Here is a 12,901-nt window from a genome sequence, read left to right on the forward strand (position 1 = left end):
CTGCTCGGCCCTCCCCGGGTTTGCTGCTGGTTCTTCCCGGGTTGGCTACTATCCCTTCCACCTCCGTGGAAGGGCAGTTCCCCCTGGCCGCATTCCCCACTTCCGCAGGGGAGCGGCACACCGCCGGCCGGCTTTCTCGGGGGCTGCACGGGTTCCCTTAGATGTTCCCCATAGATGTTCCCTGGTGCATGCCGTCTCTCTCCTCCTTTATAGTCCTCCTCCGCCAATCCCAACTCGGCTGCCCACACGCCGAGTACGCTGCTCTCCTCCAATCAGTAGCAAGTCCTACAGTTTATTAGTTGAACTGGAGGCAGCTGTGCGGAAGCTGTTTACTTCTCTCCCAGCGCCATATTGTGGGAGAGCAGATGCATAGAATAAGTCTTAATTCCAGTAACTCAGTCTAGTCCGGTTGCTCCCCACAGATCCCCCTTTCTTTTTATTTTTTGGCGTTGATACGCGCCTGTCTTCGGTGTCCCGCGGCACACACTCTGCTCTGCTTGCTAGAGTTGCCACAGGTTCTTACAAGTCCTATCAAATCAGGCAAACCGAATCCGGGTCCTCTCTTCGCCATATTGTGAGGAGGTTTTTAGGCGCTGATGCGTGCCTGTGTTCGGTGACCTGCGGCGCATAAGCTGCTAGCCGCCGCAGGTGCTCATCGCCTCACTTAATCAGGCAGACCGAATCCAAGCTCTCTCACTGCCATGTTGAGGGGAGGCCTTTCTATTTCTCTATTTCTCTATCTTCGGGCATTCCTACTTCTCCCATTTTACTTCCATCTTCCAGCATTCCTATTTCTCTCACTTTACTTCTAAACTTCTGTTTCTCTTATCCCCGCAGCTTCCCGCTCTCATTCTTATCCCCGCGGCTTCCCGGCTGCGCCCGCCCCGAGGCTGCTTCTCGGCAGCTTTCCAGCTCTGAGCCGCTTCAGCCCGCGCCTCTTTCATCTGCGCAGCTTCCCGGCTTTGCGCGGCTTGGCTTCGCGCACTCCGCGGTCTCCACGCCTTCGCGTCTGCACCACGGCCTCGCGCCAGCCCCGTTCCCTATCTATTCACGCCCCGTGCTCTCTCTGCACGCGGCGGCTTCCGCGAGTAACACAGCGTAGCTTACGTGTCCGCCACTAGCATTCAATCTAAGTTCCCCGGGCTAGCCTGGCGAATTCAACCCAGCATACGTCTCCGCCCCACGGTTTGGCTTCCCGTCCTTTGCTCCCCGGGCTAATCAGACGGATCCCAATCTGGCTTACGTTTCAGCTTCTGGTTTCAACTTTTCGCCCCCCATTCCCGGGCTAACTTGAGAACCCCAAAGTGGCTTTCGTGTCCGCCTTGGCCTGCCCCCCACGGCTTCAATTTCCCTAACATTTTTCTCTACCCGGTATGTTTCCCCAAACTTTCCTCCAACGATATTCCTCCCTCATTTCTCCTGGCCTCTCCCCACAGTCCGCGTCCGAGTCTGTTTGTTCTAGCTTTCACTTTCGCTTTCGACCTTAGAGATTTCTCCCAGCTTCCCCCCGTAGTCCGTATCTGAGTCTATGCCTAGGCTTTCAATAGCTTCTTCCGGCACCTTTTTCGTCCGGCTTTTCCCTAGGCTGTTTGCTAGTCTCTCTCTCCGGTAATTTCCCTAGGCTGTTTGCTAGTTTCTCTCTCCGATATTTTCCCTAGTTCTTCCCGTTTCTTCCCTCCTAAGTTTTTTATCCGTCCTAGGTTTCCTATCCAAGCTAGGTTTCCTATCCGAGTCACGGCACCATTATGTCGCTCCCCCTCTTCGTGGAGGAACGACACTAAACCCTGCCTAGGCTTCATATCCGAGTCACGGCACCATTATGTCGCTCCCCCTCTTCGTGGAGGAACGACACAGGACCCTGCGCTGTTCTTTCGTCTGCTCGGCCCTCCCCGGGTTTGCTGCTGGTTCTTCCCGGGTTGGCTACTATCCCTTCCACCTCCGTGGAAGGGCAGTTCCCCCTGGCCACATTCCCCACTTCCGCAGGGGAGCGGCACACCGCCGGCCGGCTTTCTCGGGGGCTGCACGGGTTCCCTTAGATGTTCCCCATAGATGTTCCCTGGTGCATGCCGTCTCTCTCCTCCTTTATAGTCCTCCTCCGCCAATCCCAACTCGGCTGCCCACACGCCGAGTACGCTGCTCTCCTCCAATCAGTAGCAAGTCCTACAGTTTATTAGTTGAACTGGAGGCAGCTGTGCGGAAGCTGTTTACTTCTCTCCCAGCGCCATATTGTGGGAGAGCAGATGCATAGAATAAGTCTTAATTCCAGTAACTCAGTCTAGTCCGGTTGCTCCCCACACTAGGCTTTCCTTTCTGTTAATATAAAGGTCCCAGATTAACACCAGAATACGGCTAGAAGCTGAAAAGGCTCAGAAATAAGACAATGAAAAATAAAGATTGTTGAACCAACATTACAAACTTAAACAATATGCATGAGAGTGATACCATAAACAAAGACAGGCAATACTAGACCAGAAAAGACACAATGAACTACAAACAAACCAACCAACCATACTATTAATTCAGTGATGTGCAATGGAAGGATTTTCCTTTTGGGAGATGGACACACCAATAACAGGTATTTGTAGTGTATTTGTAGTTGAGCATTTGTTGATATCTGCAACCCACATTGGAGTGTCTAGATTCGAGTCCTGACTTTATTCCTGACTCCAGCTTCCTGATAATCTATACCCTGGAAGGCAGCGGGTGATTGCTTAAATGGTTGGGTCCCTGTCACCCATTTGGGAGATTGAGTTCCTGGTTCCCTACTTCTGCCTGGCCCAGCCCTGGTGGTTACAGGCATTTGGGAAGTGAACCAGTGGATGGAATATATCTCTCCTCCCTTCTCCTCTACTCACCTCCCCTCTCCTCCCTCTTCCCCTCCTCTCCCTCCCTCCCTTTCTCTGCCTTTCAAATAAATAAAAATGTGCAAATAAATGCAAATAAAAAACAAGCAAACAAAAACCATAGTGCTGTTCACGACTGACAAATTATTATTTTCTCTGTCTGCCTGAAAGACAGCCAAGGTGATGGGTAGTGCAGGCAGATGTCCACACACAGTGCAATCAATTAATTCCTCACAAACCTGAAGAGAAAATGCTGAGTACACCATCTCAGTAAGAGTCCTATATTTACCAGGCAATACACCCATTAGTAGCTTACCAGTTACCCAGAAGATACACAGTCAAAGGAGATGGCTCAAAGGCCAGCCTTTCTCCCGCTCACCGCCTCTGCCTGGCCATGCCTCATGAGGGAGCAGGAGCCGCAATACTGGAGGACACAAGCCCCACCATGATTCTTGGTCATCAGACTGGCAAAGGGAACTATGCTTACTTGGATATCACAGGAGAAGATGGCCTCTCGGAAATTCCTTTTGGAAAGTCACATCTTCTCAGAGGGGATCCATGGCCACTGGTGGGAACCGAAGTTGTCACTCGTTGCCCTCTCTTCACCTTGTCCACCTGTACGGGACAAAGAACAGGACAGTCATGTCCCATGACTGATAGTACTTTCAAAATTTTTAACAATACTCCCAATGAAAATGGTGCTTAGCTTTTTAAAAAAAGATTTATTTTTATTTATTTGAAAGTCAGAGTTACACAGATAGAGAAGAAGAGGCAGAGAGAGAGAGGGGGGTCTTTCATCTGCTGGTTCACTCCCCAACTGGCTGTAATGGCCAGAGCTGTGCTGATCTGAAGCCAGGAGCCAGGAGCTTCTTCCAAGTCTCCCACGTGGGTGCAGGGACCCAAGCACTTGGGCCATCTTGTACTGCTTTCCCAGGTCATAACAGAGAGCTGAATAGGAAGTGAAGCAGCCAGGACTTGAACTGGTACCCATAGGGGATGCTGGCACTGCAGGCGGCGGCTTCACCTGCTACACCACAGCGCTGGCCCACTTAGCTTCCTTTTATAGGTCTCCATATGAAGCTTCACATAATGGGGAACTTTGCAGGGAGGCACCATGGGGTCATCACATTATGTTATCCAGTTAAATTCTTTTGAGCCTCAAACTGAAAAGATTTCCTTCTCCTTGTTATACTGCAAAGAACTAACAAAAGAACCATATTGTGGTCCAAGAAATATAGGAACTAGAAAAAATACAAAGAGATACAATCCTTACCATGAAAATTACAGATGGGTGAAAGTGTGGTTATAACATGCAAGACAATGAGTGAGCTGTGCACCCTGATTAGCACACATGATATAATGAGGACTCTAAGTCCACCCATTCCTGTCTTTCCCGTTGCCTCCCTCAGCAGAAGGCAGAAGGTCATGGGCATCAGTGCCTGGCCTGAAAAGGCATTCCACATAGCTAGTCCCCTTCCCTCTCTACTGCAGCAGCTTAAGCTGCCACCTGTAGTGCCAGTATCCCATAAGGGCACCGGGTTGAATCCTGGCTGCTCCACTTCCAGTCCAGCTCCCTGCAAATGCAGCTGGGAAAGCAGAAGATGGCTCAAGTGCTTGAGCCCCTGCTGCCAACATGGGAGATCCTGATGAAGCTGCTAGCTTCAGCCCGGTCTAGCCCTGGCCATTGCAGCCATTTGGGAATAAACCAGAGGATGGAAGCTCCATTTCTTCCTTTCTTTCTCTGTAACTATGCCTTTCAAATAAATAAACAAATCTTAAAAAAAAAAAAAAACTTTAATTGATCCCACATCCACTTCCACAGCCCCTTTTGGCATCTTTCTATCCTACAATAAAATCTAAGAGTCAGAATATTCACTCCTCTTTGAAGAGCTGCAGGCCCACAATGGAAAAAAATGGTATTATAAAATGCTCAATAGTACAGTGATACACAGAAGTTTAAAAATAAGTCCACGTGTTATTTAATACTTCTCACTTCAAGAAGCAGAGTTTAATTCTTCTCCCCTTGAGTGTAGGCTGATCTTAGTGACTTGTTTTTAATAGCATGTGGCAGATGTGACAGGTTGGGCAAAAACAAAAACAAAAACAAAAGGCATTACTGCTTCTCCCACATATTCCTTTCTTGAATCGCTTGCTCTGGGGGAAGACAGTTGTCAAGTCACTTGGACACTCAAGAAGTTTTATGGAAGGCCCATCCAGGCACTAACTGAAGCTTCTTGCCAACAGCCATTTGAGTGAGCATCTCAGAGGAGGCCCAGTCAAGCTTCAGGTGCTGGATGCAGCCCTGGGTCAACATCTTGACCACACCCTCATGAAAGACCCTGTACCAGAAGTCTCCAGTTAGGTCACTCAATTTCTGAACCAAAGAGCCTATGAGAAAGTGTTTGTTGCTTAAATCTGCCAAGGTTTGGAGTAATCTGTTATGTAGCAACTGATAACAAAAGTAGTTATGGCACACAGAATTTCTAAGTATGCATACTTGTATACATAATTGGAGGTACTTGTTCAACATCTATTTTACCTGACAGTGTCAGCATTTCACCAAAACTTTTTTTTTTAATTTTAATTTTAATTTATTTTTTGACAGGCAGAGTGGACAGTGAGAGAGAGAGACAGAGAAAAAGGTCTTCCTTTGCCGTTGGTTCACCCTCCAATGGCCGTCGCGGCCAGCACACTGTGGCCGGCACACCGCGCTGATCCAATGGCAGGAGCCAGGTACTTATCCTGGTCTCCCATGGGGTGCAGGGCCCAAGGACTTGGGCCATCCTCCACTGCACTCCCTGGCCACAGCAGAGAGCTGGCCTGGAAGAGGGGCAACCGGGACAGAATCCGGCGCCCCGACCGGGACTAGAACCCGGTGTGCCAGCACCGCAAGGTGGAGGATTAGCCTAATGAGCCGCGGCACAGGCTTCCAAAACTTCTTTAAAAAGCTTATTTATTTGGAAGGCAGAGTGACATAAAGAAAGGGGGAGAGAAAGAGATTTTCCATCTGCTGGTTCACTCCCCATATAAACCACAATCCAGAAGGGTGAGTAGGTGATTTAAACCTTACCGGGAAGGCCTCTGCTCCCGCGGGGGCTCCTTTCTCAGCATCTCCAACGCCAGATGTATATACAGCCTTCTTCTCAATTGTTCGAGTGGGAGAATATTTGTAAGAAGATTTTAAAGGGCCAGCAGGAGCTAAACGAGGACAGGTAGGGAACACTAGAGAGTTACAGTAAAGCAGCCAGAAAGACAGGGAGTGCAGACGGAAAAAGTAGGGGTAGTTGGGAAGAACATCAGCACTTTATTAAAATGTGACATGAGCAATCCATATTCTCCAAATCCTGTACTTTTTCTATTGCATATGATAGAAATTAATCTTATCCTAAAAAGGCTCCCAATACTAAAGTCAAGTTCATTTCAAGGGTAAAAATCTTTTGCTTTGGAGCCAAACAGACCTAGCACTGTCACATCATAACTGGATCACTTTGAACAGGTTATTTAACTTCTCTAAATCTCAATTTCCTTGAGAAGGAAAACTTCACACAGCAGGCCTGAATATTCTCCTTGGCAAGGTCTGCTTACAAGGCTGGCCCTTGACTGGCATATAGGAACTTCCATTTTGGAAGGCTTCCACTATTAACTGGTAAGTGCCTAAACTGCTGGTGTAAATAAATGGTTTATGCTGAATACCTGCTTTCCTTCTGGGAGTCTGGAATTTAGATATGTGCCTAGCAGCAGGGCCCACATGGCCAGCTCTGAGTAAAACCCCTGGGCACTGAGTCTCTAATGAGCTTCCTCAGTTAGTGACTGTCCACACACATCACAGTTCGTTGCTGGAGAATTAAGCATGTCTTATGTGCCTTTTCTGGGAGAGGCTTCTGGGAAACTTGTACCTGATTTCCTCTGGACTTAGCTCCATGTGCCTTTTCCTTTTGCTGTATATCCTTCTGCTATAATTCATAGCCACGAGTGTGACTATGGTGAGTTGTCTGAGCACTCCTAGTGAACCATCAAACCCTGGGAAGAGGGGTCTTGAGGAATCACTTACACAAACGATGTCAGGAGAGTGAATCACTAGAAATGATCCTAGAGAATTATTTGGGAAAAGAAATGATAAAGGGGCAGAGAACAATGAACCTGTGGTGCATGGGTGCCTAGAGTCATCTATGGTATAAAATGGAAGCCTATTTACTGTCTGTTTTGAGAGGTAAAATTAGCTACGGAACTTGAGGGTATCTGATGAAACTCCAAGAGACTTGGTTCAAGGGATTCACTGGTTGATACTGGCAATGCTAGATAAAATGAGCAAAAAGTGCAGTCCACGTAATGCCCTTGGTTTTTGTTTTGTCCTCCAAGCGGGACACACCCTCTTGGCTTTTTGCCATCAGTGGGTGGGTTGGAAGTTAAACTCCCGAGTATTACAACCCAAAGTTTCCATAACTGATAATATTTTTTGATGACTCTGGCCTAATAGAACCTCTAGAAAAAGGAAGATATGAAAAGTCAGGCAATTTCCAGGCAGAGATATACTTTGAATTTTAAAAATCAACTAGGGACCACTGCAGATATAGAACACCTCTCCACAGGCCCGTAAACTGTGAAAACATCCTGGATGCTGCTGAACTGTCCAGGCCACATGTAAGTGTTCACAGGAAAGGGCTTGCCTTCTGATGGAATCATCAGAAATCAAGATGCTCACTGGTTCTGTATTTCTGATGCAGATCCTCATTATATTCCCAGCTTGCAATTCTTGGAACAGCTGCAAATTAGGCAAGGAACATCGCAGGCAATGCAATCCCTTTATGCACTCCTCACAGACTGAACTCCACCCTTTCTGAGGAGCATGTCCCTGCTGCTGACATCTTGTGTCTGACTTTTTTGAGTGGTTGCAGTTTATAACAACGGACTAAGAGTCCAGCTCTACTTTCTGTATCACTGGATCAGGTTGAAAGGAATGGAAAGTGATTAAAATCTATTTTGAAACGTTTTGAAACTTTGGGATTTTGTTCTAATATTTAAATATGGCATGTTTTGCCAGCGTTTGTTAATCTCAACATACTGATTTGATCCACTTTGGTAAAGGAAGGGCTTCGATGGTATGGTCCAGTGTTTCTCAGACTTCCGTGTGCAGGTCTGAAAGCAAGTCGTCCTAGCAAGCTAAGCTCTGAGAGGGTGCCACCACTGCTGTCTCACAGATCACTATGAGTAAGAAGGCTCTAGACCTTTGCTGAGCTCTTACTCTGGGCCAATCATTGTGTTATCTCATTTACATACATTAGATAATTTAATCTTCACAATAATTTAAAATAACTCTATTTTACAGATGAGCAAAAGACTTAGAGAAGTTAATTAACTTACTGAAACTGGTAAAAGCTTTGAATGGTTCAGTTGTCTATGGGACTTCAGAGACTGGTCTAAAGGCTACACAGCCAAATAATTTAAGAAAAATATACTAACTTCCACAGCTTATCAAGTGAATTTTTCCTCTAATATACATGCCCTCAAGTCACAAAAGAGTTTACTCACCTTTGAGACACTTAAAAGAAATGGTAACAGCAAAAATACTGCTGGGTAAAAAATGTTATTAATCACTGAAGACATTTCACAAAGCCAGAAAATGGGAAGCAAAAGAAAAAACTGAGGAATAAATCCCAGGCCCACCAACACCACTTTGGGGATTTTCCTTGGTGTCACCAGCTTAGCCTCTTTTACCTGAATCACTGGCCTGCTCAGAGAACATGAGTGTACTTCTGCTTCTGGCTAAAGAAGCCTGTGTGGGTGTCAACAGTCGCATAACAAGAAAGCTTTCCATGGAACTAAGGTGCATGCGATGAGCTAAGGGACGGAATCAAATGAAAATTTTAAAAAGCAAAATAAAAATAAAACAAAATGTTTAAATGATATAGTGCAAGATGCAAATTAAATTTGAGGTTGCAAAACAAGTGTGGAAAATAAAAATATCTTAATGAAGGATGGCTATGGAGTCTGACATAGTAAAAGAAGACAAATGATATGTTATTTAGAGTTTGGGAGAGTGCACTAATTCTCTTGGGATGCTAGAATCCATACAATACGCTATTAAAGTACAGTGACCTGTATCAATCAAAGAGAATTAGCCCACTTCCCAAGATGTAATCCAGACTCATGAAACCACTTACTCACCAACCAGATCTAACATTGAAAAAAAAAAAAAAGATTATACCTACAAAACCCTTATTTTAGGTCCTCTGTTAATAAATATTTATAACACAAAATTCTAAAATGAAATGTGTCATCTTATAATAGCATCAAAATACACTCTTTCATACTTTTCCCATGTAAATAAGGGCAAAAAATGAGACGCACAGAACTAGTAACAGCCAACTGATTATAAGCCTTAGTGGAAGATAGTAATATTCCTAATTTAAAATTCAATGACCAAAATATTTGGATGGCTTTGGAATGTATTATATGGCAACAGATTAACTTTTCCATTACTATGTTTTTTTTGAGTGCCTATTAACTAGCAAATAGTTGAGGATTAAGATTTTTCAATTTATCATCCACAAGTAGATAATTCAGTTTTCAATAATATTTAACAGCATCGTTTTTCCATAGTAATTAATGAAAAATGAATTTAATGTCAATCTTTAACCATGTGTTAATGAAAATATCTGGCATACACTCATTAATGGAATATAGAGTTAAGAGTATGTAGGTGCTTTCTCATCCAGCTTTTAATTACTTCAAGGTTCCCTGCATTTACTTATGAAGTGCATTTGAGATCAGCAGCATTGTGACATTCACAGAATATCTGACATACATGTCATGCCTCTGGCTGGGATGAAGGGGCAAGGGCAGTGCCAGTGAACAACCACCAGGAAGAAACGCAGGCCTCTTCCAAGTCACAAACATCCCCCTGTGTGCCCTTGGTGACAGCTTCATTTGCTAAGTTTTCCACTGGCACGTGATACTCCTTTGGTGATACTTTAAAAATATATTTAATGGTAGGAAAGCTTTCCGCCGTTCCTTAACCTACATACTCAGAAAGGGATAAATCCAGACTTTCAGTTACTTATCTGAGCCTCCACTGGAACACAAATCTATTCAAGGTTCTGAACTGGCACATGTCCTATTCTCATCATGTCCTTCCTCAAAACAGAGTGCCTAAAATGGCCACCTATCTTTGTCCTCCTCTAGAGGCCTTATATTAGTTTTGTGCTTGTGTTTTCATCTACAAAACAGCTACAAACCACAGGCAATATCCCCAATTTTTCACGTATCTTTATCTCCCATGTAACTGACTCATAAATTCTGCTCATTCTGGCTAATCAACTATATTTTGCCACTGACCAGCTACTTTATTAACAGTCACACCTCCCCACTGCTTAATGAATTCCTGGGCAGGATAACTCCTAAATGCACTGTGGAAAGTAGAACTGTCTCTTCAGACTGAGAGAGTATCACTATTTACTGTCCTTATTTAACAATGACCTGGATCTAAGGAGCGATGCCACTTTCCAAAGTTCTATTTGTGAGACCCTGGGCTCCCACATTCAAACCACAAGGGTGGTATCTGCAGAAAGCTCAAGAGAGGGCTCTCACAAAAGCCAACGTTAAGACGCTAATACCAAGCAAACTGGAGAGACCAGGTCTACACGTGCACTTGCCTCGGTCTGGGGAATAGGATATTGCCGCAGTGGATGAAGACAGGCGCTTACTCATGGGAGGCTCCGTCTGCTTTGGCAAATTCATAGTTGATGTTGAAAGTTTGTCACATGCTGCAGAGAAACGCATTGAAAACATTGATACTCGTAGCACTGTGGACTGAGAAACACACATCTCCAAGTGTCCTTCCTGTCCTCATCCAGACACTCTCTAACCACCATGGCACAGCACACTCTGCTTCCACCATATCTGTCCCCTGGTGTGCAGCAAGATCTCTAATTTCTCCACTGTGTAAATCTCTTCGATTTCAAATGTTCAACCTTGCTCAAGAGGTCAACTGAAGACATGCTAATCCCACCAGCAAATCATTCCCTTGTATCCAAGGATTTTTGAATATATTAACAATACACAAAAATGAAACTAACTTGGACCCAGAGATAAATAACGGAAAACATTCTATAGCCTGAGTCTGTGTGCTGAAACTGAACTTTTCCTGTAGGTTATCTATTTGTAGCTCAGGTTGGAGAGAGATGTAATTTGTAATGCAAGCAGCTGTATTTACAATAGAATGACCTTTAGCAGTTGGTTTTCCTTCTCTTATAAAAGATGGGGTTGGGGCCAGCGCTGTAGCATAGCAGGTAAAGCCACTGCCTACAGTGCTGACATCCCATGTGGGCACAGGTTTGAGTCCTGGCTGTTCCACATCCCATCCAGCTCCTTGCTAATGCACTTGGGAAAGCGGCAGAAGATGGCCCAAGTCCTTGGACCCCTGTACCCATGTGGAAGACCTGAAAGAAATTCCTGGCTCCTGGCTTTGAATTGGCACAGCTCCAGGTGGCCATTTGGAGGGAGTGAACAAGCGGATGGAAGACCTCTCCCCGCCCCTGCCTCTGCCTCTCTGTAACTCTGCTTTTCAAACAAATACATAAATCTTAAAAAAAATGATGTCATGAATTTAACATTCCTACTTTTCAATTTTCCAATATTTTTAACTACTTTGATGTTCTGGGGAAAAATTAATCATTAGAAATGACACAAAAATATGTATAAAGGAATGCACATTTTCCCTTTTGACTCAGGTTCTGATCTGCACAGGATTGGTCTGCTGAAATTCAGTACTTTGTTACTGGTTGTTTTGCATTAACTTTTTGAAAAATATCACACCAAATTTATTTGATCTGGATTACTGTACTTTTGCTGCCTCCTTAAGCACTCACCTCACCCTGTTCCAGCCAGCAATTCTACTCTACCTGCACTCCTCTGTAGGGGAAATCCAGGGCTGACACTATATTTAACTTGGCCATGCAGTAAAATCTGATCCTAAACAAATTATTCTTTGTCAAAGGAATGCCAGAAACTAAGGATATTTATTCTCACTGCCAATATGACCCACATTGCTGGTAAATACTGCATTCCTAATTTTACATGTTATTTTCTCATTGCCAGCTGAAGATGTGTTGCATTTCTAAAGTCATTATTAAATAGGAACAAAGTTTTGCCAGTTCTGTCCTTGATGTAGACCTTAAGAACTTCCCAGGTCTGTATCCAAAACAGATAGCCTATTAGAGAGATGAAATCAAATACAAAGCCAAATTATCTAATTATTGAATTCCCAGTGTTAGTAGTGATAGTCTCCCTATCACTCCCTCTCAAACACTTCTTCATTCATTACATTAACACCAAGCCCATGTATTCCATTCAGAACTCTGTGATGACAAGTTTTGGTAACCAGAAGTGATGGGAATGTCCTACTACTTAATGCTTAAGACAGATGATTAGTGAGATTATTAAAGAGCTAAATATATAAAAATCAAATACTGACAAGATTTTTCCAGGCAGAAATTATCGAGCTGAGGATGAAATGTCTCCAGGGCACTAAGATGTAAAGCATGCACAGCTCCATAATGACAGAAGAACAAAGAAATATGGGCATGTCATTGACATTTCTAGAAAAAAGTTTTAAGAGATCAGACCAAGAAACCAACTGTATAAGTGCTTTAGGCAGACACAGAGATGAAAGAGGGTGATCAGAACAGTTAGCACAAAACGCCGTGGCACGGTGATGCTGGGATATACCGTTGGCGGACTCGGCAGCGGTGGCAGTAGTCCCTGCATCCGGAGAGGCAGTGCTGGCTGCTAAGCCTAGAGGAGGGGGTGGGGTATTTTCTGATTCACCTACACAGCAAAAAATCAGAGCAAAGAGAGGTAAAAGAAAAATGTTCCAATTTGTTGTTGTATTTTAGTTTCTAATTAGCAAACTAGAAAAGTAACTGAAATGGATTGTTAACTTCTCAAAGAAGAAGAACTAAAGTCTTTTCACTGCCAAAAGGTTAAAAGCACAATTCAGCAAAGTAAAAGAACTGGACTCTAAACATTTGCTCTCAGAAAGAGCTAGTATATAACTCCTG

At 44.3% G+C, this 12,901-nt stretch overlaps 1 protein-coding gene across 10 annotated transcripts in view; it reads right to left on the reverse strand.

The window, feature by feature from the left end:
* Positions 1-12,901, reverse strand: part of MAP7D2 (MAP7 domain containing 2) — a 136,049-nt gene that overhangs the window by 35,353 nt on the left and 87,795 nt on the right. For 3 of the 10 annotated variants that reach the window (XM_070067180.1, XM_008272429.4, XM_070067179.1), the window contains exons 5-9: positions 12,570-12,668; positions 10,496-10,606; positions 8,559-8,681; positions 5,914-6,065; positions 3,331-3,458 (exon numbers count right to left, since the gene is read on the reverse strand). In XM_070067180.1, coding sequence (XP_069923281.1) covers positions 3,331-3,458; positions 5,914-6,065; positions 8,559-8,681; positions 10,496-10,606; positions 12,570-12,668 — 613 coding nt within the window. The remainder of the gene's footprint in view (positions 1-3,330; positions 3,459-5,913; positions 6,066-8,558; positions 8,682-10,495; positions 10,607-12,569; positions 12,669-12,901) is intronic. The other 7 variants (XM_002719944.5, XM_008272430.4, XM_008272432.4 and 4 more) reach the window with 7 other exon arrangements.

This window comes from Oryctolagus cuniculus, chromosome X, assembly GCF_964237555.1.
Source record: "Oryctolagus cuniculus chromosome X, mOryCun1.1, whole genome shotgun sequence".
NCBI classification, from domain to species: Eukaryota; Metazoa; Chordata; class Mammalia; order Lagomorpha; family Leporidae; genus Oryctolagus; species Oryctolagus cuniculus.